This window comes from Xiphophorus hellerii, chromosome 15, assembly GCF_003331165.1.
Source record: "Xiphophorus hellerii strain 12219 chromosome 15, Xiphophorus_hellerii-4.1, whole genome shotgun sequence".
Lineage (NCBI taxonomy): Eukaryota > Metazoa > Chordata > Actinopteri > Cyprinodontiformes > Poeciliidae > Xiphophorus > Xiphophorus hellerii.
Window position 1 is genome coordinate 17,126,878 of NC_045686.1, and position 26,972 is coordinate 17,153,849.

Here is a 26,972-nt window from a genome sequence, read left to right on the forward strand (position 1 = left end):
AGAGATCTGCTGTCGTGACACCATCGCGATCAAATATCAAACGTCAGGTAATCACGTTTTCTTCCATGAAGACGTATTGCCAGAATCAGATCTGTACTTTGATTTGCACAACTCTGAGAGGGACAGCCACACTTTCATTTCCTTCTCTCTTGATTGTTTCGTTTTTATTCCTGGATCAGCAGAGAAAATGTGAAATGTGCAGACATGGCAGATATTTAACTGACTAGGATCACCTATCATTCTACTACTTACTGCCAATCACTGATTGCCTCTTCCAGATACTTTGAGTAATTCTCCGAGCTGAAAGCTTATACAGAATGGCTGATATCCAGAATTTCCGACTGCACTTTATGGAAAACAGATACAATTCAGCTGCAGAAATCATTACATGAGCTCAAGAAACCCTCTGAAGGTCTGTCAGTTTGCTGCTTTATCCACAAATCCAAAGGAAAGCCACAGCATGAAAAGGAAAGTTATCATAGCTGACTTGCATGGGACCAATCTAATAGTTTAATCTGCAATACTATGATCATATGTTTTGCAGTGAATCCATACTGCAACCAGACAATGCAGCCTCTGTTGTATCTTTCATTCCTGCTTAAACATGTGGTGTTATGGCATGCTGCCCAGCCAGCATGCACGAGTCGCTGCCCTGGAGTAAGGAGACACATTTCAGATGTTGCTTGCAGAGTAAAACACACAAACAGATGAGGGATCGGGCCACTGAAAAGCAGAAACGCTACACTGGACGGGAAAGGTTAAGCAGTCTACTTTCAAAACAATTTGCATCTCAGTTCCCAAAACAAGGTCCCAACACAAAAACTCCCTAAAGCTCAGATCACACCAAAGCAAATTATTTACATTTAATGAATCAAACACAGACTGAATAACAGATCAAACTATTGCACATATTTAATATGTCTCAACTGCAGTCAGTTATCAGCAGTTCAGCATTTAAACAGCTGGAGGCAGAAGGCTGTGTACCCATCTGGTGGTTCTGCTTTTAATGTGGTACCGTTAGCCTGATGGTTTAAAAAAAACTGTATGAAGAAAGTGTGACGGGTTTTTGTTAGTTTTTGGATCCATGTTGCTGTAGCAGATGTGAAACAGGTTCCTGGATATAGACAACAGAAAGAGACGGTACAATGACCTTTCGCAGCTCCATCATCTGACAAATCACACTGACGCTTCAGATTTCAATTTTTAATCTAATTTATGGCATTTGAGTCAGGTTGTTTTATCTGTATGATGTGCAGACACTCCTGAAGTCTGGTTAAAAGGATCGTTCATAATTTTTCATGGCTCCATTTTGAAATAGAACCATTACCAATGGTATTGGAATCCCATCACATATACTGTTACAGGATATGATGGGATTCTTTAAAGCACAATTTATTGTATGTTTTTTTAAAAAAATTTTTATCTGGATGTAGAGATTTTAAAAAGTGTCTCTCTCCAGTGATCATTTCACAATAAGCAGGCCGGTAAAGCTAACAGTCATATTTCTGGACTGTGGGAGGAAGCGAGTATCCGGAGAGAACCCACGCATGCGCGGTAGAACATGCTCATTCTCTCATTCACTCATTTTGTGTGTTTCTGTGCGAAAGTAATATAGTAACAAAAAAGGGGGAAAAAAAGGCCTGCCGGTCAAGATGAGCATTATGACTTCGATTGATGGTCAACATCGCCCTCTAGTGGACACTGTAGGAAACTTCACAAAGGAAACAACTGTACAAAAGATTGATTTTGAAACATATGACTTTCAAATTCCTTTTTTTTCATTTGACTTTTGAATCATTTCATAAGGAAAGGTTGTTTTTCTGAAATTTGTATTTTTTTTAAACATTAAAATGAAAAAAAAGGTTGGGCAGGCAATTGTTATGTTCTCCAAAAACAGTTTTGGAGGAATTTTATTTGGTCACTAAGGATTTTGTAAAAAGAGACATTGCCTCCAGCACGTTTCGGGGTTTGCCTCTCCCGGTTTTCTCTTCCAGAGGGAATTCCCCCTGACACAAAATCCCTGCTTGTGTCAGGAATCTTAGAGGAACCGAAGTTCCTTGAACACCTTATCTTGAGGTAGAGACTTACTCTTGCAATCTTCAAGGTGAAATTCTGTTTTCTAGTTGAGAACCATTTCATTTTTTGCACAACAAACAGTTTGGTAATATGAACCATTTTTTAATGTTGCCTTGATCTGGGCATTTTGCACTAATTCCAACTAATTGTAATAGGCATTTTAAGTTTGTTTTGCACCCCCATATAATTGTGTTTTAGAGCTATTTTGTATGCCGCTGACTTCCTTATCCTTGCAATCTTAGTTATTGTTCCCTTTTCTTGTGGTTTTTATCTCTTTTTCCTTTCAGATGTGACAAATCAGATAAATGGCTAACTCTGTGTAGAGTATACCCTGTAGGCCAGTCAACAGTTAGGAGCAGTCATGGTTTCCTCCTCCCTGTGCAAATTGGATTAAATCCCTTTCAACTTTAACCTCCAGTTGAAGCTCTGGGGGGCACGCAATCCCTTCAGTGAGACCAAATTTCCTTCAGGGGTGCCCTAAAATTTCCTACCTTAAAAAATATATTAATGTGGATATTCGCTTCTTAGTGTTGAACAGTGGGAATGAAGATTACAAATCATGTTCACCTTCTTTTGTTTGAAAGAACAGCAGGTAGAAATTCATTGTAAACACTAAAGGTGCAGAATAGTGAGTACACGTAGAGTGCCTTGCTAATTTTGTCACAGTTCAACCACAAATTTCTGTCTATTTCAGTGACATAGTGCATGAGATAGGCTAAATTGTTGAAGGCATATTTCTGCTCCAGCTTCAAGTCTGTTGCAGACTTCAACAGGTTTCCCTCCAGGACTGTTACAGACTCGTAAACCTCATCATCAGCGCCATGGGTCCTGGGTCCACCGCTTCATTCTCCGAATCCAAAACAATCTTCAGGTATGACAACTGAACAGGAGCGCGAAGAAAAACGGGGTCCACATCAAAAGAGGCGAGCGAGACGAAGAATAGGGCCAGATGCTGCTGAATGAAGCAGTTTGTAAAGGAAAGAGCAGGCTCATGAATAGGGACGCTCGGCATTACGCATGCAGGCGCTGCAGAGCCGCGATAGGAGGATGTGCTGGTGAATTGTCTCAAGGTGTGATGTCCAATTGGTTTCTGCCAGGTGGCTCTAGTGGCAACAAGGAAACAATGACAAATGTACCTGTTCTGTGTGTCACGTGTAAAGAATGTGTGCCATGTGTAAATGGTTTTATTTGCTAAAATTGTTCAACAATTCAGTACTTTACACTCACTGCGGCCATAAATGTACTAATTTGGAGCTCCAAATGATTTTTTTTAAACTTTTTTTTTCCTCCTAGGATGGAGAGATTTGAATAATATTTAAAAGCAAATGACTCTGAATTTATGTTAGATTTCATGATCCATCATGTAATTCACAGAGTACAAAATTTTTACAGACAATTACCAAAAACCTGTCCATGCAGTTCAGGCATGAAGACATTTTTCTTCATCCTTTTCCCTAAGATCATTTAACATATTCTATTTGTGCCATTTAATTTTTGTTTTCAATCCATGTGTTAATTTGATTATGTTTTAATTTTTATGCTCCGACTCTGAAGTACTTTCTGGGTCCAACTTGACAACAAATTCAATTTAAAACTGGATTTGGATGAAGAAAAAAAAAAAAAAGAGAGACTAAGATTGGAATAGTCTTTCCAAATCCTGGACCTCAACTCTACTGAATTCATCGATGATTTTGGCTGGATAGTTGACCAGATTCCTTAGAATTAGAGGAATTTATTTAGCGGCCTAGCTTTTTAAAAATACTTTGCAACTTTTTAAAAAGACATTTCTGAAACCTAAAGGTGCCAGTTGTGATTTGCGTTTTAGATTGCTGTTCTGTTGGATCACCCAGTTTGTATATTTTTGTTGTTATGGTCCTCATAGGTCTCAGTACATCTACACACAGGTTAGCAGGTCGTTTTCCATTTTATTGTTGTCAGCTTCCGAGAAGATGTAGAGTATTTTCTCCCTAGTTGATTCAAAAATGATTTTATAGTAGTATGCAATGCAAAACATAAAACAAAGTGATTAAAACTTAAAAAAAAAACAGTTCCTTAGACCTTTGGGAACAGCCATTTAGTTATAAAAAAACAGTTTAAATTACACAGATCATACAGAGTTCTTATAAAATGGAATTGAAATAATTAGCCTGTTTAGAAGAGAAGCAAAACAGAATAATTTAGGTAAATTATCTCTCTGATGTGGCTTAATGAAAACAAACACCTAGCTGCCAATTTCTGATGCGCCATCTTTCATCTGAATGGACACAAAGACTTGAAACCCACGTCTTATTGAGCAGTCTGATTGTAAATTCACAGATTTGGCCAAATTTCCAAGACAAACATAAAAAACCTGCCAACAAACCCTCTCGGATATCTATGCACCCCCGGCACACGCTGCCAATTAGCATGATCTCAAAAGCGCTAATGGAATCTTGAGCCGTCATAAAAGTAAATAATTAAATTAAAGGGGCTCTTGTGTCATTGTTTGCAGTATTTGGACCCATTAGAACCTCCAGTATTCTCATGGTAATTGAATGTTTCTGGAGGGGGTGGGGGGTGTTTTTGTCTCGTAATGAATTCTGTGTTTTCCCTCCAAACGGAGTTGTTCAGACATTTGTGTAGGTTCTGGCAGAGAAACAAAGACGTACATTAGGAGCTATTGTCACCCCCTTCTCGCGATTATTAAAGTAAACATGAAACCCTGAAGAGGCATCATACCCAGCTGCACACACTTGAGCTTGTGTTTGTGAAGTGGGAGAAAAGGCCAAGCAACCCTCAAGACTTTGTCAGAGATGATCCCATTATTCGAAGCATCTCAAGAGTCGGGGGAGGTGAGGTGGTGGTGGTGGTGGGGGTCGCCGTGCGGCCCGATGGGGCTTTGAAGATCCACCGTTTGGCACACAGCTCATCCGCCTGATCAGAACTGGAGGAGCGGGACGGATTTGGCACGAGATAAAATGTTTCAGCAAAGATTGACAAATGCTACCTGAGGCGCGTGCTTTCATTTTTGCCGGCATAATACTTCCAAGTCTTTATGGAAAAAAAAAAAAAAAGATTGTTACCAGAATATAAATTTGCAGCTAAGTATGCAAATTTATATTTGATTTGGCATGGTTTGCAAATGTAAATTTTTATGATTTATTTTTTTTGTAATGAAAATAAAGTTTTTATTTATTCATTACAAAATCTAAACATTGAGACCACGGAATCTCATTTTGATGCAGAAAACAACCTTTAAACTCCATAACGGAGCCCTACAGTATGACTGGCACTCCTAGTAAAGATTTCTCCAAATCCATTAAAATAAATGGTTGCTACGGAGACACAAGTTGCAACCTTTGCAGCAGTTTTTGTACTGTGAGCTCTGGACATTTTTATCCATTACTATTATCTCCCTTACCGTCCCCCAGCTTGTGTGTGACGGCAGGATAACTGTGAGACATTCTCCAGCCTCATTTGTCAAAATTGTAGGAGTTTTAATATTTCTAATCACTGCTCTGACTGCGGATATGGGCAAATTTAGCCGAGTAGCTGATTTTCTTTGTTCTTTACCCTGCATTATTAAGATCAACACAAATCTGCCTAGTTTTATTTGAATGTTTTCCTCTCTTTTCCATTGTGCAGAGTGGTTAAACGAGCCTCCGTGTTGCACAGTATTTATTCCCTAGGTAACAGAGTTGCGGATTACTAAATAAATACTCCTAGACAATATGATGAACTTAATAAATAAAAAAATAAAAATGCAACAATTGTAGTTACTTAAAAGGAATTGTAAGGGCTGCCAATCCTCGAGGCACCAGTGGTTTTGCTGAAATAATTATTTATTAATGTAAGATTTTAGTTTTTTGCACTCAAATTAAATGTTGGATTAAAAAAAAAAAAGCACTGCAACACTATGCTGTTCTGATAAAACACCAAACTAATCGAAAGCCTTTTAGCTTGGTATTGGTAGTATTAGGTGCTATAAATGTGCTATAAATATTTATAGCACATTTATATAAATCAATGTGGGATTCTTCAAAACAAAACCTATGATGAAAACATTAAAAAGAAAATCACTGATAAAAGACAGGAAGTGTTGTACTGATTAAACCGAAGCCAAAAGTTAAAACAACCTTTGGAGTTTAGGAATGTTGCAACGGCATTTCAATTCTTCGCCCAGTTCGCCTGAGTTTCTGGCAACAGCAGCAGCTGTGCGGGCTAATGTGGGTGGATCTTGGCTTTGATGGGTTCGTCTAGTGCAGTCGAGTATTTTTAAAGAGTAATAAGGCATTTGCAACATCACATGTCCAGCAGCAGCAGCCGTGGATCTTCTACCACTGCTTTGATCTTGCGCAAGAAAGTGACCGCTTCTCTGCCGTCGATGAGCCGATGGTCGTACGTCAGCGCCACGTACATCATGGGTCGGACCTCAACCTGCCAGAACAGACCACATTTTTACTGTCTTCATACAGTTACTTCACAAATCAATCGTGATCGACAAAACGCAACTTTTTTTCCCCCACGAAAATATCCAAGTGCAGACAAAGGTGCATCGACTTGAAGGCGGGGGTGAATATTCATGCAATTACTTATTTCATATTACATATTTTGATTTAACTGTCATTATTTTCTAGAAATCACTTTTCACTTTGACATTAAAAGTTTTTTTCTTTTTTTGTAAAATTTCTTTGTTTAAAAAGTGTTTAAAGTTACAAAAAGCTACAAAAAGGGTAAAACATCCAAGGGGTGAATATTTTTATAAGCACTGAGAAACCTGAAGTCCAGCAGATGTTATTTGTTATGTATTACGACTTTTTCCCCCTGAATGTAGAGTCCTTTCCTCTCAGCAGACCTCACCTGTCCATTGATGGCCACAGGTCTGTCGAAGACGCCGTGCATGCCCAGAATGGCCGACTGCGGGGGGTTGACGATGGGTGTGCCGAACAAGGAGCCAAACACGCCACCGTTGCTGATGGTGAACGTTCCTCCATCCATATCTTCAACCGCAAGCTCATTTTTACGAGCCTGAGGAGCAAAAAGACAAAAGCTTCTCAGAGCTCTGCAATAGGAAAAAAACAAAGCAATGTTTACAGTTTAAGATGTTCACCTTTTCCCCCAGAGCATTTATGGTTCTCTCAATCTCAGCATAGTTCATGGACTCCACATTTCGCAGCACCGGTACTACAAGTCCCTGCGAGGTAAAAAAAAAAAAAAAAAAGCACGAAGCAGTAAAAACTACAACAGATTTAGATGACGTGAAAGTTATCCAGAATTTAGCAGCGATGGGAATCACGATAAACTTTTAAATACTAGAAGTCAAACCTTTGGAGTTGCCACAGCGATGCTGATGTCTACATAATCTCTGTAGATAATCTCTTTGGTTGCTTCATCAATAACTGCAGGCAAGCAAACAACATATTTGGCATTCAAATTAATGACATAACAAGTTTGACCAGATCACCAATGCTTGTGTTACAGAACACTGGAAAAGATTCAAATCCCTTGAACTATTCCACATTTTATGTTACTACCACAAACTTCAGTGTAAGTTATGGGAATTGCATAGACCAACACAAAGTAGAGCACAATTGTGAAGTGTATTTTTTCAGTGTGACGTACATTTGCATTTAGTTCAACTTACTCTAATGGTCTTCAAAAGCAAAATCCAGTGCAAGCGACTAAATTTAGAGAACACTAAACAAACCATGCCTGCAGTGAAACATGGTGGTGGAAACATGAAGCTACAGCCATGCTTAAAAAGCAATTAAGTTTGAGATTGTAATACGAAAAAACATGGAAAAGGGAATGAATACCTCTTTAAGACAATGTTTGGGTCTCTTCAGATCCAGTCGCTTGCATTAGCTTACCAGCGTTGACGGCGGGTTGATCCATCAGCGCATGTGAAGCCGCCTTAGCGAAAGCAGACATAAAACCCAGCTTGACGTTGTGCTTCGTTAGAAACGCCTCCTTGTAGAGTTCTCTCATTTCCTTGATGTTACTAGGAGAAATGGTGGGTGTCACCGCAGATCAGGTTCGATAGTACCGAGGCCGGAAACTGGACTTGTCTCAAGCAGTTTCTTTGACTCACATCATGTCTATTTCGTTGAAGGTGGTCAGCATGGCGCAGGTGTTCTGAGCTTCCTTCAGTCTCTCAGCAATCCTCAGCCTCATTCGGCTCATCCTCACCTGGAGACATGAAGCAAACCAGCAAGCGGTGAGCTGCAGTCCTCTAAATATTACGATAAGTTTGGCTTTCATGGAAATAAGTACTCTGATGTCGCCTCTGCATGTGTGTTACCCTGTTTTCTCCTCTGACTCCTGCTGCTGGAGGAGCGGGTGGTGCAGGACTGCGTTTGACAGCAGAAACTGCGTGAAGAAGGGGAAAAATAGGAGAAAACAACAATTTAATGACTATGAAAAAGAGAAACATGTCCATACAATTAATAACTGATGGTATGAATAGCGCGGTACTCACCAGGCGGGGGTGGAGCAGAAATGGACGGCTGAGGTGGAGGTGGTGGAGGAGGAAGGACATCCTCTGTAGCTGCAGAGGGAGCAGCTTTGGCAGATGGAGGAGCTAAGAAGTGAGATGCAAGCTTTATGAAATTTAGTTTTTGTATATGAATACAAATACAACCCTCCTCCCCCACCCACGGCATTATTAAAGATGTTAAAATGACCAAAAAAAAGCTTAATTTACATTTATTTTATAGGAATCTTGGCACAAGAGATTTTAAATAAACAAATATTAACGTTGGAATTTTTGTTCACATTTAATTAAGGCACTCAAAATAAAATATGAATTTATTAAAAACCTTTCACGCATACTTACCAAGTAACACGTTGTGTAAAAGACGCAGTAAGCAGGTATTATTAGAACATTTCAAACCGGTTAGCATATTTGAAAGCAAAACAAGTAATACAAATGTTAAAAATAGTAAAATATAAAATGGGATGATCATTTATTTTTAATGTCCATTAAAAATAGGTTTTATTTACTAAACCATAACATAACTTAAAAACCATAACTTTTCCATATAGAGCTACAGTATTTCGCATAAGCTGTAGCTACAGTACGGACCAAAAGTTTGGACACAACTGTGTGTCCAAACTTTTGGTCTGTACTGTATATGATTGAGTTTTTGTAGAGACCAGTATAGACACCATTGCAATAATTTAACCTACTAAAAATAAGATCATGCTTCATTTTTCATCCTTAGGACCCAAAACAATGATGACTGTTTTATTTGAAAAGAGCTTACAGGAAAAAAAAAAAATCTGATCCAATCAGTTATATTATCTAGGGACTCTTTCAGTGACTGTTTTTATGTGCCAACATAAAAATATTAACTTGCATGTCATGAGCATAAAGTAAGACATGTTGTAATACTTCATCATTTGAGCTAAGTGGAGCATATAGACATTGATCAAAACTGAGAACGGAGCCTGGAGGAACCCCAGCCGGGATTTTTCTGATTTCTAATTACCAACCGACACAAAACAGCCACAATATGTCAAGAACCAGAAAGGAGAAAATCAGACAATCCCAATCATTCTACCAGTTAGTATGTTATATATAAAAAAAATATTAGTTGCTTGGTTCATGTTGTAAAACCTACAAACATCATTAAAATAATCAAACCTCCTTTCCGTAGTTTGAACAGGGGAGTGCCTGATTCCACCCTCCCTCCATCAGGGACCAGCAGCTCCTCGATCACACCAGCTGCAGGAGTTGGGACTTGAATTGACGTCTGGAAGAGCAGAGCAAAGATGTTTAAACTGCATTAACAACAATGTTAATGTAGGTTTGAGTTTAATTTTTTCCATATCAAACCTTGTCAGTCTCGACTTCGCACACCACTTCGTCTTCTGTTACCGAATCACCCACCGCTTTAAATAAAACCCAAAAGAAACCGAGTGGCACTTCATACGCAGAAAAAAATTGAGTATTTTATTTAAGCTGATCAATACTAACCTTTTTCCCACCTTACATCGCCCTCTGTGACTGACTCAGCAAATGGAGGAGTGTTGACTGTGACCAATTCATCGTCTGTACAAGAAAGACCATAAAAGTATAAATTCAGAGTCATCATGAGTAACAAAAAATAGCAAGTAGAGTCAGTGTTAGAAATGATACCAAGACTGATACATACTGTAAACGGCAGATGTCCTAAAATATCTGCAGAGGAATGAATCTAATGAGGCCAGACATCTACGCCTTAATGTGAAAAAGAAGATTGTGGTTCAAAATCAGTAAAAACTTTTTAAAACCAAATATAAAACATTTTAACAATGCAACTACTGTAACTATTAACTGACTCGCTAACAAAATTTGTTAATGCGCCACAAATGTCTAAAATAGCTATTTTGCTTTTTTAGGTAAGAAAAATGCTGAAAAATCAAAAAAGGAAATGGTCAGAGAACTTACAGCTGAGATTTCCTGTAAACGAATTGGGTGCAGATTGAGTGACCTTAAAGTAATTAAAGGAAAGACAAAATCAATGAGACACAAAATCTTTCAACCATGAAAAGAAGCAGCATTACTGACTTTCTCATAGTTTAGTGAGAAATAATCTTACCCGATAAACTTTGTTGAATACCCAAATTATAAACCTTAAAAAGGAGAACGAGAGTATTAGATTTATTTTGTTTCAATGAAACGCTCCATAGTTATTAGCTTTCTCCATAATTATTTCTAGGACTTTATTTTGTTACATCAGGTGTGTATATTTGTGCCGATTGTCATGTGAACAGATCGTTGTTGTCTATCTTTTTATCTTTCATGTCATGTCAAGTTGTTAATTTGGAATTGATCTGTTTAATGTTTATTTAACCTGCAGACTATTTTAGGCTGCTCAGATTTCTTAATTGTTCCCAAACCGATTAACAAACCACTAACACAACTTGAAAAATATATTTCTAATAAAAATGGTAAAGAATCATTTACTTCTCGTCTCACACACTTTTAGAGCCAACAACCAGTTAAACCACTTCATTTTCCAGTGGACTGCTGTAAACTCCACCACTGCTGAACGCCATACAATGGACATGACTCATACATGTGTGTGTTTTCAGGGCTTGTAAAAAGCAATTGATGTGGGATGCCTGACGAGGGTGGAGTCAGTCAAAGTGGAACCAAACACACTTTTCCAGTTCCTGCGCAGACATGCAGCTAATTTTGCAAAAAGCTGAGATGTTATTGAGTTACCTTTATGTTTTAATTATGCCAGCAACATGTTTTATAGTCAAAAAATGTATTCTACCATGGCTTGTTATGCTCCCTAAACGCAATCATGTGGCTACTTCAACAGAAAGTGAATCTGGGTCTTGTTATCCAAACCTTTTTTCTACATGTTCACTGTTAAGACTCAAATGTCTCAGTGACGATGTTTTGCTGCTCTGTGCCTGCAGTGTTTTCTGTAGCAATGAACAACCTTTTGGTATAACTTAATATATGTTCACTCTCCTTTACATTCTGTGTTTCTTTGTCAAGTGGTTGGTTTAACTGGTTTAACTGGTGACTGCGTGATGTTTTTATGATGTAAAACATAGAATTGTTGCTGAAAATGTGTTATACATATAAGCCTGATTTGACTGGTTGGATTTCTGACACAGAGGCAGTTTCAACCATATAGTTGCTGAATTGAGGTGCAGTTTAAGAATGTGAAGGTTGTCCTCTTTCCTTATTAACCCATCTACTTTATGCAAAGCACATGCAGCAAAACAAACCTACAAAATGATGCTCCTACCACCATGTTTGACACCGGATAGTGTGCTGAGATTTGAAATCTGCATCTTAGCTTATTAAACATGCTTCTATTTATCTATTTATCTGCTTTACTTTGCAAGCAAGCTGGATTCCCCAGTTCTTCTGAAAATGTTTTTCTGTTGTTACTTGGGTGCACCGATCGATCTGCCTCGATTTCCTATATTTTGTTGATCGGCCGATGCTTACATGTGAAACCGATCTCATCCACAGCATTTAAAAAGTTACAAAGCTGATGCGCATTTGGGCCTTTTCTTTTTGCACTACAAGAAGCCTAAAATTCAGGATACTTCATTGTAAAAGCAGAAATACTGCTTTGCACTCTATTTTTGGCAAGTGGCTCAAATCAAATCTGCAGCCTGGAGATTGAATCTCAGTAATTTAATTATTTTTTTAATCTATATTTACCCTTATTTTATGTTTATAAAAGTTCAAAGATTTAACTCTAATGCATTTTTTAAAATAATTTTATAATTTCTATTCACTTCTCTGAGTGTTCAGATACTTTTTTAACTTTATGCGGTTTATATTTTTTGTTGGTGTTATTAATACAGCTACATTTTTTGTATTTTTGGACCATTTTACTGTAGACATCTCATATTTAAATTTCCTTATATTTTTTGGTGGTGATATTTTTGGATGCTCTTTTGTTTGTTTTTTGTCATGTGTAAGGTACTTAGTGCTAATTTTTGACTCCCCGCCCCCCTCCCGTATTTCTAGGATCTTCACTGACTAACTTGGACTCTCCATATGACTCAGTACAAACAAGTCCTTACATTGCTGGCAAAGAAAAACTATCAGTCAAACATGATCACTATGAAGTTATCCCTTCTTTTTGTAAAGTTTACTCTGTTTTCAAGCTTCTCGACAGACTTGAGTCTGTTGATCGTCAGCCTGCAGTTTGCCCGGTTTAGCTCGTCTGGTTGCTTCCTGTCTGCTTACCTGGCTCGCCGCTGACAGGGACCGACGCAGCGTGCGGTAAACACAAGGGGACCGTGACAGCATCTCGGTGTTGCAGGAGCCCAACTTTATTGCCCTGTTTGTGGAAGCTGGAGCAAACAGGGAGAAGGACGCGAGCTGCACCTCACGCCCACGCAGCACAGCGGCGCTCCCACTGGGAGGAACCACCGCAGCTCGCCCGGGTGTGGTGGGACCGTTGCGCAGAGCGGGCGGTGCGGGAGTAGATATCAATCACACCCCACCTCAGATGGAACCATCTTTTTATACCTTTTTTTCCTGCTCCTGTGTTGTTGTTTTTTTTTTTTTATCCCAGTTATGATTTTAACATAACAGTTGACATGGCGCATTTTAGGTTTGGTTTATGAATCAGCAAATCTGTTGTTAGAAAATATATATTGGATAATAGAAATAACAGCAGCCCAAACACTGGGCCTTGTGGAGCACAATTATATTTATATTAAAATGATTTTAGTTGCTTGCTTCTGTCAGAATAAAATATATTCTTGTACTTGATGGTTGGGTTAAGAACTATATGTAGTTATACGGTTCACAGATCCGAACATTAACCTTCACCAATCACTATTTAGCTCCAATCATCTTTGCATCAACAATAAGCAGCTTCTCTCTCCCTTATAGAATGAAGCCTCCCCACAGAATGATACTGCCATCCCTATGTTTCACCATTGTGATTGTGCATTTAGGGTTATGCACAAAGTTACTTTTCCAGTATATGTAGATAAAAATCTGGTCTCATCTGGCTGGAGAAATTTTTTCCACATACTTGTGTCCCGTCTTTTTGTCACTCGTCCATGAAAGCCACATTTCCTCCTGGGTTTCACGGGCATCTTTCTTGCTTTCTTCGATGATTACAAACGTCATTGTTTACAGAAAAACTTTTTCAAAACTGATTTAATGTTATACACAGATGGACTTTTTTATTTACTAATCTTGTGACTTCTGAAGGCTTTTTTTAAAAAAAAAAGGATTTCATTTATGAGTACCAGAGCAAAAGGGGCTGAATACAAATGTACACCAAAACAAAATAAGATAACCATGCATCATTTTCTCTGATAATGCACCAGTTTTTTAGTGCCTTTTACAGACACCAAAAAAATAAAGTATATATTGCCATTTGTGATTTTAATATAAGATAAACAAAAATGCAAATAAAGTATAAAAATGTAATAACTGAATCTAAGGATAATTTTTTTGAGGTGGGTCTATGTGTGTCAGGCGAGGGTGTGTATTAGACCACACCTCCAGCTCTTTGAGGGGCTTTTAGCAGATTCACTACAGATAAATAATTGTCCCATCCTCCTGTGCGCTTCAAAACCCTCTGTGATCTCTTAGTGCACCTCTCAGGTACGCCATCAGTTCTTTATTACAACTCTGGCTCGGTGGGTATGACGAATAAAAATGCTTATATTCATAATGAAGCGTCACATTGTTAATGATCATATTTGTCACTCTTTTCAGGCTGTGAAGCATGAGTTTCTGGAGCAAAGGTATGTATTCTTCCAGCGACGTCTGCCTGGCCGGCTGCACTGCAGAGCATCTGCCCCCCAGTCACCCCGACCCACCGCCATCAAATTTAGGTGGTTTTTACACCTCACACAAGGACAGCAAGAACATTAAGGGACTGATTCACAGGATTGAAAACACTGCTTCGGGTTTATCGTGTTCCATCCCAGTGGAGTATAATCTGTCCACAGGGAGCACAAGAACACCTTTGTCTCCTGATTCTTACAGTCATTACGACTGGAGCCTCAACAGCGGCCATCAAGCCAAGCGTGCCAGAGTTGAGAACATCATCAAAGGTATAACCTGCACAGATGTGATGCCAAATCAGCACGAGGAGACCGGCTGCGTGCGAGAGGAAGAAGAAAGGGTTGAAGTGTCGGCTTTACATCAGAAACACATGGAAACGAGTGGAACTGAAAGCCTGAGCGAAAGCCATCAGCACCTCAGAGAGGTTAGGACGAAGTTCGATCCCATCTGCAAAGATGAGAAGTTTCCCAGATGGAGCGTTTCATCTGAAGCATCTACAGATGAGGCACTTTCTAAATCCTGCAGCGAATCTGAAAGCAGCCCAGGTAAAACTCATCAAGAATGGAAGAAGGTGGCGCTAGGCCACTTCAGCTCCAAACCGGATCGGGTAAAGCTGATGGCAGATATTTTAAAGCACGAGCTGAGCCGAGCTGTGAGCAGGAGTGTGGACTCCATTTTCAAAAGCATGCCGCTTACACAGACCCCAACTGAGATGGAGAATTCAGAAACTACTCTCCCTCCTCAGTTCTCAGAGAGCATGGAGAATAAATTAAGATGTGGGACAGCAGAGGTTCTGCTCCCAGATGTCCAAACAGAAGCTCTGTCTCTGGTGGTCCAAAAGCCAGAACTGGAACGGCCGCAAGACTTCATCCTCCATTCTACGTCAGCGGTTCCTCTTACCCCCAAATCTCCCCTCTTCTTCAGCAGTGAGCCCGAACAAGCATCAGAGCAAAACAACATCACACACCATCAACGGCACGGTTTTAAATGTTTAACAGATGGATGCTCTGAAAGTGGTGAGCCAAGATTGGACACGTGTTGGAATTTGGTCAAAGTGAAATCAAAGGTCACCTCCAGATCTGTGAGAAGCCCTCACACACACACCGCGCCGGTGGATCAGGTGATTCTTGAAAACCTGCAGCTCCCACATGTGAAGTTAGAACCAGATTGCTTCGAGAAAAATAATCTCTACATGTTGAACGTATCCTTCAGACGCTCATTAGTCACTTAGATCTGTTATGGTTACCTTATATTTATAAATGCTCCTTATTTTAGTCTAAAGAAAACCACACGACAACTTAAGATAATTTTGACTTAGATCTGTGGATTTCTTCCTTAACAATGATGTATTTCAGGAGTGTCTGACAACAAACCACCTGAAGAAAGCAAAGCTCATGTTCTTCTACACTCGCTATCCGAGCTCAGTGGTGCTGAGGATGTGCTTCCATGATGTGCAGGTGAGTAAAACCTCATAATCTCCAAAAAGAAAGTTGTAGAAAACTTGTAAACCCTAAAAAAACTTGACATTTTGCTTCAAGTGTCATGTTTTCACACATGTTTCAATCACATTATGAACCTTGAGATTTATAACTTATAAAATATCCTGAATAACATAAAACAAAAACAACAGACAACAACATGGTAAAATAGTTGCATCATTTTATTTAATTAAACATTTTTTTTTACATCTAAAATATTCACAATCAAGTTTCCAGTTACACATGGTCATGTTTCATTATTTTACTTACCTGGTGCGTGTGTCGTCCACAGTTCACACGCTGCATCACCTCCCAGCTCATCAAATGGTTCAGCAACTTCCGGGAGTTTTACTACATCCAGATGGAGAAGTTTGCCCGGAGCGCTCTCCTGGAGGGGGCGGCCGATGTGAGGAATCTGACTGTAAGCAGAGAATCAGAACTTTTCAGAGCTCTAAACATGCACTACAACAAAGCCAACGACTTCCAGGTGAGGATGATCCTATGACCCTCCAAGACAAGAGAAATTAGTAATAGTAAGCTAAAAATGTTTAAAAAAAAAATCTAATTAAGGAGCAGAGATTCATGTTTTAACATTTCCCCCCTCATTTGTTAGAATTTAAATACATTTTTACTTAATATTCAGCTGGATTTCTTAGAAGTCTTATTTTATTTATAGAGGCACAAATTTTTCACATTGAGTTTATAAATTCTATGTTAGTTTGTATTTTTCTCTGTTCGGATTCATCACAGTCCTAACTATACAGATTTAAAAACTACAATAACAACTGCAACAATTAGTAATTGTATAATAATAAATTATAGTGTAGTTTACATTTTTGCGACATTTAGGCAATAGTATCCCATTACAAGAGGAAAGAAAGAACACTAGCAATAATCTGACTTTTAAATTAGTAAAAAAGTTGCAACTACAATGTCAGATTTGATCAGAGATCTGATATTGTATTGGTATTCAAGAAGTTTGTTTGTTGCTTGTGACATGCCCAAAAGTCTGCATGGCATCTGTAAAGGGAAGCGATCATTTAAGAGGCTATGACCTGTAAATGATGATAATTCAATCAGGCACTGTGACTTAGGCAAGCACCTCCTCTACACGATACAACAGACCTGATGCCCTGATGAATTATATCTTGCAAAATAAGAATTTAACTGTCAACTATCAAATTAACTACTAAATTTACCTCATTTTTATTTGCTTAAACAAGTATAAAAACATGTTTTAAAAAATCTGCACAGTGAAGGATGTTCCATGTGATAAACATGTTTAATTCTAGGTGATGAAACATGGATAAAAAAAACAAAAACAGTAAAATTGGCTTTTTTACTTTAGAGGAAATTCTGTAAACCAGCATCACATGATTACAACCATCTTTTCTTATACAAGATGGCATATAGTTACCGAATTCTTCATGAAGAGAGATGAAAATAAACAATAGGTCATTAGTTTGGGGCACAACTTGTTTTCCTGATTTGAGAATTTAGCTCTTTGTCATCTAAATGTATCCAGGAACATCCGGGCGTCTATGAAATGGCACAAAAGAGAATATGTTTCTGTAAAGGGAGGCTCAGGTAGATTATAGCTTAATGGGGCATATATAGACATAAAGAAGAAAATTTATGTCTATATAGTGGCGCTAAAAAAATCTAAAGTTACATCATGGTGCCATCATACATTTTATATCATCAAAAGGAGCGCAATCTGATCATTGTGCCAGTCGCCTTTATTACTGCCACTAAAGTTTGTCCAAATGGGTCGTTTGCTCAGTTTATATGAGAACTCACTGAATCGTCTAATATGGGTTAGTTGCTTGAACCGAAAGATACCCGAGCCCAGTGGTTATTGCTCAGAGGTTTTACAACATTTAAAAGCCATTGTGGTTATATACTGAAGCAGGGAGACGACCAAATATGCGGTTTCTTAACCCCAGTTCATGACAGGAGAGAAATTGTCTGATTGGAGTTGGTTGAAAACAGGCAAGTGTCCACTTTGTTTGTCTTGGCACTTCTCTATCCTGCAGCTGAAAAGCAATTTCATTCTGCTATGAATTGATTATTCTAGGTCAAACTTATTTTAATGAATCTTAACTATCCTTTTAAGGTAATTTTTTTTTAGATGCGAGAATAGTTTGTTTTTCTTTAGTCAAAGATGTGTCTAATTTAGAGTTTTGTGGTGAAAACAAATGTAATAAATTTCTGTATCCCATGATTCAGGTCTGAGTGTTAAAACTGTAAATGTAAATACTTTAGATTACTTTCTGCAATGTCAGAGTTTCTTGTTTCATGTAATTGGCCTCTAGATATTTCAGTTGGCCAGAAGTCTCTTATACGGAAATATTCAGATAGCTGGAACAGCTATGAAGGCGGTTTACATGTTTACCATTACCTCCAGAACTTGCTCATGCAGACTGAGAAAACAGTTAAGATTCAAATTAGAAAAAGACAGAAAAAATATTTTTTTTGTCCTTTTTGGTGCCTGGGTTTGATGAGAATACCTTTCAGTTTTCTTTACATCAGTAATACACTACAGCCTTGAAAACACTTCTGAAGCTTCAGAGATAAGGCTAAGGAATAAACAATTGTAGAATAATGTGCATCCATCTAAGATGATGAATTTACATAGAAAACAAATTTTGCAGTTGAAAACGCATTTTTTTTAAAAAACAAACAAAAAAAAACAATAATTCAGAATATTCCTGCTAAAAACCTAGGAAGCATTTGTAAACACACTATAAAAATGTAGAGCAGTGAGCACAGTGAGTATATTAACCATACTACCTTTAAAAATTTAAAGATGGCCTTAGGACACTTATGTAAAAATATTAAAGCGGTGGTGTCCAAACATTTTGCCGTGAGTCAAAATCCTCAACTGCTCAAAGTCCAAAAAAATGAAGATGCTTTACTATTAAAGGTGATTTACAAATATGTAAACTGTGGATCCTGGATTCATCAGGGTTTTACAGCATATTTTTAAAAATGCATGCAGTCTAAATGTTGGCTCGGTGTCTTCACTGGTTTTTATTTTATTCATTACAGAGACAGTAATATTTTGGTTATTTAGCCAAATGTTGCTCCTAACATTTTTCATCTTAAGATTTCAATATGTCACTGCAAATGTAGGTCTAGTAAATAGAAGCAAGTTTGCTGGAGTGTAAAATATGTACTGGTCTTGAATTGTGGTCAGGGACTACACAAAATCAGCTTGTGGGGCAAAAAAGGCCCTCAGGCCGCACTTTGGGCACCACTGCATTACAGCATAGATCTCATACATCGGCAGACACTGTACAGATTTAACAAAATTAAAATTTAGGTTGCGTTTCATTATAAAAAGCATTTGGTTAAGTGCAAACCTGGCAGGTACAAAGGAAAGGAATGATTCAAACAGCATTATTACTAAATGCATCGCTGTAACAGAGATCCTGTACTGTTAAGAAGCCGTTCGTCCACAACTTTGATGCACAAATAACTTTTGAGTTTAGAGAGGAAGAAAACTCCAGAAAATATTTGACATACAAGTAAAACATGTAAATGCTTTCATAGTTATAAAATGAGGGATAAACTCTTCCACAGCTCAACAATGTTCAGCTGTGGGAATTGGATGAGGTTTCATGTTTACATGATCAATTAGGACGTCAAAGAATAAACTATAGCACAGAATCATATTTCAGTAAGTCTAGTCATTTTTTGGAATTCACTTTGAAACTTAAAGTACCAAATAATCTAAAACAACAAATGCAATCAATTATTTTGGACACAGGACCAGCCAAGCAGATACACTGCGCTCATTGTGGAAAACCACACTTTGTATCAAATTAGAAATTGATTTGTGGTTTATTAGAAATGCATTATAAATGTGCAATTAATAAAACAAATGAAAATTTAAACATTTTCTTTTAACTAGTTACATTTAGTCAAAAATGTCTTACATTTTTGTCATTTATTTTTTTCAACTGAGTTGGAAAAAAAAAAAGTTATTTCAAAGGTAGGTTTACGGTAAGGTGGCCTTCCTCTGGTAGAGTTTATGATAAAACTATCTGATCTCACGTTGAAGAATCTTATAATGGAGCATAGAAAATAACTAATGCTTTTATAATGCTGGTAGACCTGAAGTATACAAATTTTAAACTAGCTGCAATTTGCATGCAAGAGGTAAAGAAATTATGGAAATTATTTCTTTACTTCAAGAATTATTTCAGGAAATTATTTCCTGGGCTAAGAAGAAAAAGTGCAGAAAAAGTGGACTGTTGTCCAGTGGAATGAATTAAAATGTGCTGCTGTGTTCAGTAGATACTGGGTTTGAACTCCAGCTGGTTTGTTTTATATCGCTTCACTAAGTCTTTACTTACCTTCATAAACAAGACCAGAATATGCCTAAGAGCATCATGTTTATTTACGCAAGTTTTTTTTAGAGCCAACAACTGAGAAAATTGTTTGACTCCAATGTTTCTCGCATGCATTGTTAGGTACCTGACCGATTCCTTGAAGTGGCTGAGATTACACTGAGAGAGTTTTACATTGCAATTTCAATGGGCAAGGATCGTGACCCGTCCTGGAAGAAGACAATCTACAAGGTGATCTGCAAGCTGGACAGTGACGTTCCACCTGAATTTAAATATCACTTTGGATGAACGCCAGCCAAAAAGGCATCTTGTGCCACAGCGTGGACTTACCGAGTAATTTTGTTTTAAATGGGAAAAGAAAGGTAAATATATGGATGGTTAGTAATATGGATGTCGGAACAAGGAAGAGTAATGGTTGATTTTGTAGCTTCAACTTTTTACCACTCTACAAAAAAAGCTACTAACGTTAACTCAGTGAGTGATCTTAAATGTTTTCTGTATTAAAAGGAACTATTTAACATGTTAGTTTTGAATGTCTTTAAGTTGCATAAAAAATGCAAAAAATGAAGAAATTCCAGATTTGTGAAGAACTTTTTCCAAAATGCACACAAAACAAGGTCCACACCGGAGAGAAAAAATATTTAATATTTAACATATAAAGTACATTTTATTTAGATAAATACAATTTCAAAACTTACTCGATCTATACATTTTTCCACATAATTACATCTAGCACAATTACTTCCCATACTTACCATAAGTTCATCATGCTTGATTTGTTCTGTCGGTACTCAGGCAAAATGTCTCCAGGAGGATAAATCCTCTTTGCTCTTCTAGCTTCAGGGAATCCAGGCAGACGAATCCAGATTAAAATCCAGAGTGGGAAAATTCAAACCCTGGGTTTCCTTCAGTCTTCGAAGAGTTTAAACATGGAAAAGAAAAATGTTGATAACACCAGTGTCTTTTTTTTTTCCATTACATGTTAATAAATTTCATACAATAAATGTATCTACCCATGCTGAAAGAAAGTGGGGCCTCCTTCTTACATCCTTTCTAAGAAGCACTAAACGACCTGACCTGTTTTCTGGCAACCAACCCAGTAGATGTAACAAATGGTAAAGTCGTATCTCAAATTCCAGTATTACCACAAAAGGGTTTCTACTTTCAAGATTTCAGCAAGAGAAATGTTATGACCTCTTTAAGTCAGCAGACTTGACAAGTCGTCAAGCATACAGTCAGTGTTGGTCAAAAGGTCAATGCCACAGAAGTTGATTGTTCACAAAGCCGTTTCAAGGCATATTAATGGAAAGGTGAGCTGAATGAAAGTGTGGTAGGAAAAAAAAGCGCAGAAGTAACAGGGGTAACTTTAGTTTTTAAGAGAACTGTGACGCAAAGGATCTTTCAAGAGTTTGGGGGAGATTCACAAGATATAGAGAGTCCAGAGTTGGTTCTTCAAGAGCCACCAAATATATATATTCAAAATAATGATCTACGACTATTCCAGTCTTTGTGCTAAACCACTCCTGAAACTCAGACATCAGAAGAATCTTACCTGGGCTAAGAAGAAAAAGTGCAGGACTGTTGTCCAGTGGACTGAATGAAAATGTGCTAATTTAGAAATCAAGGTCCCAGAGTCTGGAGGAGAAGTGAAGAGCAATATAATTGAAGTTGCTTCAGATCCAATGTTCCGTTTCCAGTCTGTGATGACTTTGGGTGTCATGTCATCTGCTGGTGTTGGTCCAAAATCAGAGCGACCACCTAACAGGACATTTTAGGGCACTTCAAGCCCGCTTCTTTCGAAAAGCCTTATGAAGATGGTGATTTCACCTCCCAAAAGGAATTCACATGTGTTCACACTAAACTGAATTTCAGTTTTCCATATTTGTACGCTAAGAATATGGAAGTTGGCAAACGACACTAAAGCAAACACTGCCTGGCCAAAAAAAAGTCTGATATTTTGTTGGAAACCTTTAGCTTTGATTACAAAACACATTTGCTCCAGCATTGTTTTGATAAGCCGCTGCTGTATCACAATTTATTTCCATTCATTTTTGTATTATCTTTTCACCAAGATCTTGTTTTGATGATGGGAGAGTACGACCGCCTCTCAAAACCAGCATATTCCCAGGATTCTCAATGGGATTAAGGTCTTAAATGCATGGCGGCCAATCCATTTGTGAAAATGATGTCCCATGTTCCCTGAATGACTTTCACAGTTAGTCTAATGAATCGTTGGCAAAAGTATATTTCAAGATGACATCAGGGAGGAAAAGCTTCATTGACTAAATTACCTATTCGGCATCTTCAGGTAGTCATCTGACCTCATAAAGTTGTGAACCTAAATCTGACCAACTTTGGAGCACAGGGCTGTCCCCAGAGGCTTGTGCAGTAGACACTAGGCATGTTGAGTGCATCACTTCATCTGCCTCTCTTCTTACCCTGATATGCCCATCACTCTGGAATAGGGTAAATCTGGGCCCTTCAGACTACATGATCTTCTTCCATTGGTCCAGAGTAATTTTTTTTTTTTTGCTCCTTGCAAATTTAAGCCTTTTATCTCCAGTTAGCTTCAATGATTAATGGTTTTCTTATGGCTACACAGCTGTTGAGTCCCAATCGAATGGATTCCCTTTGCATTGTGCGCATAGAAATGTTTTTACTTGCATTTAACAGTTTTTAACCCATTTTTAGTAGTTTCTCCAATCTCACTAGATGTTTTCTCTGCTTGGTGTCGGTGATTTCCCCTTTCTTAAACAGACCAACATCTTTTCCACAACCACGGGATGCATCTTTCGACATGGTTGTTTAAGAAATGAGAAGCTACTGATTGCATCGTTAGGGGTTAAATAACATGTTACCATAAGAGATAAGTGACCATGAACTAATTATCCAACAGGAGGCTCAACTGTAATTACTTAGTTTGGCAACTTTTGTTTTGGCCAGGCAGTGTAGAATTTTCTTAAATAATAAAAGTATAAATTTGATTAATAAATTGAATTACTACAAGTAAATAAATTTTTCAATATGGAGATTATAAGATAATGTATTAAACCATTCTGTTTGCAGTATTGTTTGGATATCTGTTATTTGGGTGTTAGCATTCATGACCTATTAAGACTATAACAAGACAGGAAAAAAAGGAAAACACCAATCTGTGTAGATCACGGTTTCACCACATCATGATCACAAACGTGCAAAAATACAATATGTTACGGTTCAAACAGTACCCCTGAAATGTTAATGACATTGCTATTTCTTGTGACTCTTTTGCTGTAAAAAAGGTAAACCAGTTCAGTTGAAACAACTACCTTAGGACATAATGACTAGTAGAAGCTCAAGAAGGTGGTATACAATGCTAAAAGTCATCTGCAGAAGGACAGAGCCCTAGGCAAAATTGTGGAAACTATTGTTCAGCAGTGGCACCAAATGTACAAAGAATTTTCCAGAGGTTGAAGGTAAATGTGTGTTCAAAAGCACATGTCTACATAGTGCATATTTGTCCATCTTTCTGTTGTCAGTAAACATTTAAGTTTAACTGGAATAAAATTCTTGGTGACTACAATTGTCACAATAAGCCGGTAACAAAACTTTTCACATAAAAATTTAAGATACGTAAAAAGTTACATTGCATATAAATGAACAAAAATCATGCAAACAATTGTGCCTTTTTTTCTTCCCAAAAATAGAATGTTAAAGTCAGAAAACGAAACAGTAATAAAACATAATGCAATAATCTGAGTTACTATTGCTCTTGAGTTTTTTAAAAAGGTCAATTTTAAACACCACCAAAGATAATTCCAAAGACAATTTACCCCCTTATTTCTTGTTCTTCCCTTCTTGACACCTATATTTTGAAGCTTTAATATTGGATTAACATAACCCAACAATATTTTCCCCTCAGTAAATAAAATTTTAATCATCTTTTTCAATTACAATCTCATTTATGGGAAAAAAAATATTTTCAAACAACCTGGGCCTATGTGCGACAGTAATTGGCCCCTTGTTCAATCAACAATCCATTATAAGAGTCAATTTCCTTTGTCCCAAACACACACCTAATAATTAAGATTAAAGGGCGTGCCGTGGTGGCGTAGTGGTTAGCGCGACCCATATTTGGAGGCCTTGAGTCCTCGACGCGGCCGTCGCGGGTTCGACTCCCGGACCCGACGGTATTTGCCGCATGTCTTCCCCCCTCTCCTTCCCCGTTTCCTGTCAGCCCACTGTCATATAAGGGACACTAGAGCCCACAAAAGACCCCCTGGAGGGGTAAAAAAATAATTAAGAATAAACAAATTACTTAAATTGCAAGCATTTTAAAGTGGGCAAAAAGGTCTGATAAGGCAATGTAACATGTCCTGATTTAAATAAAAATTCAAGAACACATAGCCAAAGTTATTGGCATCCATTAGTCAGGAACAGGCTGCTGATCCTTTTCTGACTATAGGAGTTAAGTCAATCACCAACAAATATAGAAAACATGAAATAGTGGTGAGAATGTTTTTCATACGTTTATGACCTTAAACTCAAGCACACTCTGATAATGCAGCAGAATGATGATCCAAAGAACACCAGTTTAAATATCTTAAATAACAAAACTAATATTTTGGAGTGGTTTACTCAAAGTCAGACTTGTAACTGATTCGAAATGGTGTAAGTTCAGGTCAATTCATACTCAAAAACACTATTTACTCAAGTTATTGTCTAATTAAACTTTGGGTGATCTGAAACATTCAAGTGCGACAAAGAAACATAAACAGAAGTAATACGTAATGGGGAGGGTTACTTTTTCACACCACTGGATGAGAAATAAGAAGTCAACGGTTTATTGAAAGAAATTGGCTCCTTTTTACTTTAATATTTTCATCACTACCTTGTAACATGCACCGCCAATGAACTCTACAGGTGGCAGTTACAGGAGATGGGACTTAAACATCTTTATTAATACACCTACTTCCATGTTGGATCAGTTTATATAAAAATATATACAAGTTCAATTTACAAAAATATTAATTCGTGTAACAGGAAACCTAGACGAACAAGAAATGAGTACAGTTGATAGTAGTCTTAGTCTGGAGATTGTGACTTCATGAATGAACAGAGACAAGACTATCATTGTAGATTAGCAATAAACTGAACAAAAAGTCTTGCCAAACATAAAGCAACACAGTTAATTCTCCAAGCATCATTATGAAACCCCACTGACAAATCTTATTAGTGTATAATGTTGTGAATCTTTTATTTTTCCTCTACAACACATTGACTAAGAAACAGTGTTACAGGTATACAGTACATGAAGTAGAAAACAGAGAAAAAGGTAAAAGATGTCTGCATACTTAAACAAAATAAGCACAGATAAACTACAACTCATACCAGAGGGAAAAATGTGTTCTTTATAATTATTAGTGAAGTGACAAAAACTACTGATAATTGTTGGGAATATTGTACTGATGAATGTTTCACTGCCAAGGAGCTGGAGCTTCTTCACATTCTGGGCACCTGTGGAAAGCAAATAATGTTATTTAATGATAAACTTGTTTACAATAAAAAGTAAAAGTTAAAAACTTACACAACAAGATCTGTCATACCAATAAATTTAAAGATGTTTGATTCAATGCATAACACCTTCACATCTAGCATCTAACATTACAATTGCTCCCCATCAACCAAACAACTATCAGTTGAAAGGAAAGGTAATTTGTAAGTAAACGCTTATACAAAATAGAACAAGGTAAAATATTTCATTCTTGTGTGTTAACAGCCTTCAAATATGTGAGAATTTTTTAAAAGAAGTGACAAACGTTGTAAACAAGTGTTTCTACTTAGCCATAATGCACCAAAAGCTTAACGTTTTATTGAAAACTGTGGCTAGTTTGTATTTGAATACACCATTAAAGGCCACAGATATTACACTTTTTCAGTAAAACTAAGCTGATTGTGCCATTTCATCCAAAGCAAGCTTTCAAGACAACTCAACTGTCTTTAAATTGAAGATTTGCTGCAACCCACAGCATAAAATACTCTAACTATACCATAAGTACAAATAAAGTCCATAAAAAAACATTCTTATGATAAAAGATACTAGTCTTTACGTTTTTTTGTTGTTATTTTTAGGATTTATAAATCATCATCTAACATCCTTTAAATAAAACCTGAAATGCCTAATGTAGTAATTAAAATAAGAAAAAATAAACCATACGTACCTTACTGTAAACCAAAATAAGGAATCAGACTATCCTAGAAATATTTTGTACGATTGAGAGCTCTTTGTGCGAACTGGCCGCTCTCATCTGTTATTTTTTCCCAGTCCGTTTGTCCAACTACAAAACCGATAGCACGCTTTCGATCTGCATCCTTCTGCTCTTCAAGGTCAGCCCATCGGACCTTTACAGAGAAGACAACCAACCAAACCCATTATGAGCATGAAATGGATATTGGTCAATTCAAATTACATTGTCCTAAAAGACAGCTTCATATGACAGCAAAATTTTTTACCCTTTTCTTTCCTGGTGCAGACGTGCGTGTGGCATAGTCGTCTGGCAACTGAAGGTAGTCCTCTATGCCTGACAAGTGTTCACTGTCACGCTTCCTCTTTCCACCGCTCACCAGGCCGTCCAACTTGTCTTTATTAAGAGGAAAATTTTCGCTAAGGTCACTCTTGTCCACCCAGTAAAAAAAATTACCTAATTCTACTTCTGAAATTATTTTTAGGTAAAGTGTTCAATACAGAGCTTGGATCTACTAAAGGCATCCTTGCAATTCTGTTTGTTTACTTGCATTAATTAAAACAGAAAAGTAATGGTCAGGGAT

General features: G+C 37.5%; 3 protein-coding genes across 7 annotated transcripts in view; 1 reads left to right on the forward strand and 2 right to left on the reverse strand.

Annotated features, from left to right (window-relative positions):
- Positions 1–3,247: 3,247 nt before the first annotated feature.
- On the reverse strand, positions 3,248–12,984 carry LOC116734134 (dihydrolipoyllysine-residue succinyltransferase component of 2-oxoglutarate dehydrogenase complex, mitochondrial-like). The gene is made up of 15 exons (XM_032585315.1): positions 12,767–12,984; positions 10,638–10,671; positions 10,487–10,529; positions 10,212–10,276; positions 10,034–10,108; positions 9,893–9,948; positions 9,701–9,809; positions 8,534–8,635; positions 8,357–8,424; positions 8,147–8,244; positions 7,926–8,056; positions 7,381–7,454; positions 7,166–7,249; positions 6,916–7,083; positions 3,248–6,492 (listed from the first exon to the last, which is right to left on the reverse strand). Exons 1-15 carry the CDS (start codon positions 12,827–12,829, stop codon positions 6,358–6,360), a joined length of 1,305 nt encoding a protein of 434 aa, XP_032441206.1. The 5' UTR covers positions 12,830–12,984; the 3' UTR covers positions 3,248–6,357.
- Positions 12,985–14,270: 1,286 nt separating this feature from the next.
- Positions 14,271–15,888, forward strand: LOC116734607 (prospero homeobox protein 2-like). Its single transcript, XM_032586094.1, has 2 exons — positions 14,271–15,533; positions 15,688–15,888. Exons 1-2 carry the CDS (start codon positions 14,271–14,273, stop codon positions 15,805–15,807), a joined length of 1,383 nt encoding a protein of 460 aa, XP_032441985.1. The 3' UTR covers positions 15,808–15,888.
- An 86-nt stretch (positions 15,889–15,974) lies between these two features.
- The window catches only part of ylpm1 (YLP motif containing 1), a 31,222-nt gene continuing 20,224 nt past the window's right edge, over positions 15,975–26,972 (reverse strand). For 3 of the 5 annotated variants that reach the window (XM_032585312.1, XM_032585311.1, XM_032585310.1), the window contains 3 exons: positions 26,658–26,785; positions 26,366–26,546; positions 24,974–25,661 (listed from right to left, as the gene is read on the reverse strand). In XM_032585312.1, coding sequence (XP_032441203.1) covers positions 26,400–26,546; positions 26,658–26,785 — 275 coding nt within the window. In that variant the 3' untranslated portion in view covers positions 24,974–25,661; positions 26,366–26,399. Of the gene's footprint in view, positions 16,230–20,785; positions 21,078–24,973; positions 25,662–26,365; positions 26,547–26,657; positions 26,786–26,972 lie in introns of those variants that run through there. The other 2 variants (XM_032585313.1, XM_032585314.1) reach the window with 2 other exon arrangements.

Coding starts and splice junctions, on each gene's coding strand:
- LOC116734134 (XM_032585315.1), bottom strand. CDS start 12,829: ATGCTGTCACGGTCCCCTTGTGTTTACCGCACGCTGCGTCGGTCCCTG. Junction 10,672..12,766: donor CCCTGTCAGCGGCGAGCCAG/GTAAGCAGACAG, acceptor CTCCTTTTTAAG/GTTTATAATTTGGGTATTCA. Junction 8,425..8,533: donor TTCTGCTCCACCCCCGCCTG/GTGAGTACCGCG, acceptor TTCTTCACGCAG/TTTCTGCTGTCAAACGCAGT.
- LOC116734607 (XM_032586094.1), top strand. CDS start 14,271: ATGAGTTTCTGGAGCAAAGGTATGTATTCTTCCAGCGACGTCTGCCTG. Junction 15,534..15,687: donor ATAATCTCTACATGTTGAAC/GTATCCTTCAGA, acceptor GATGTATTTCAG/GAGTGTCTGACAACAAACCA.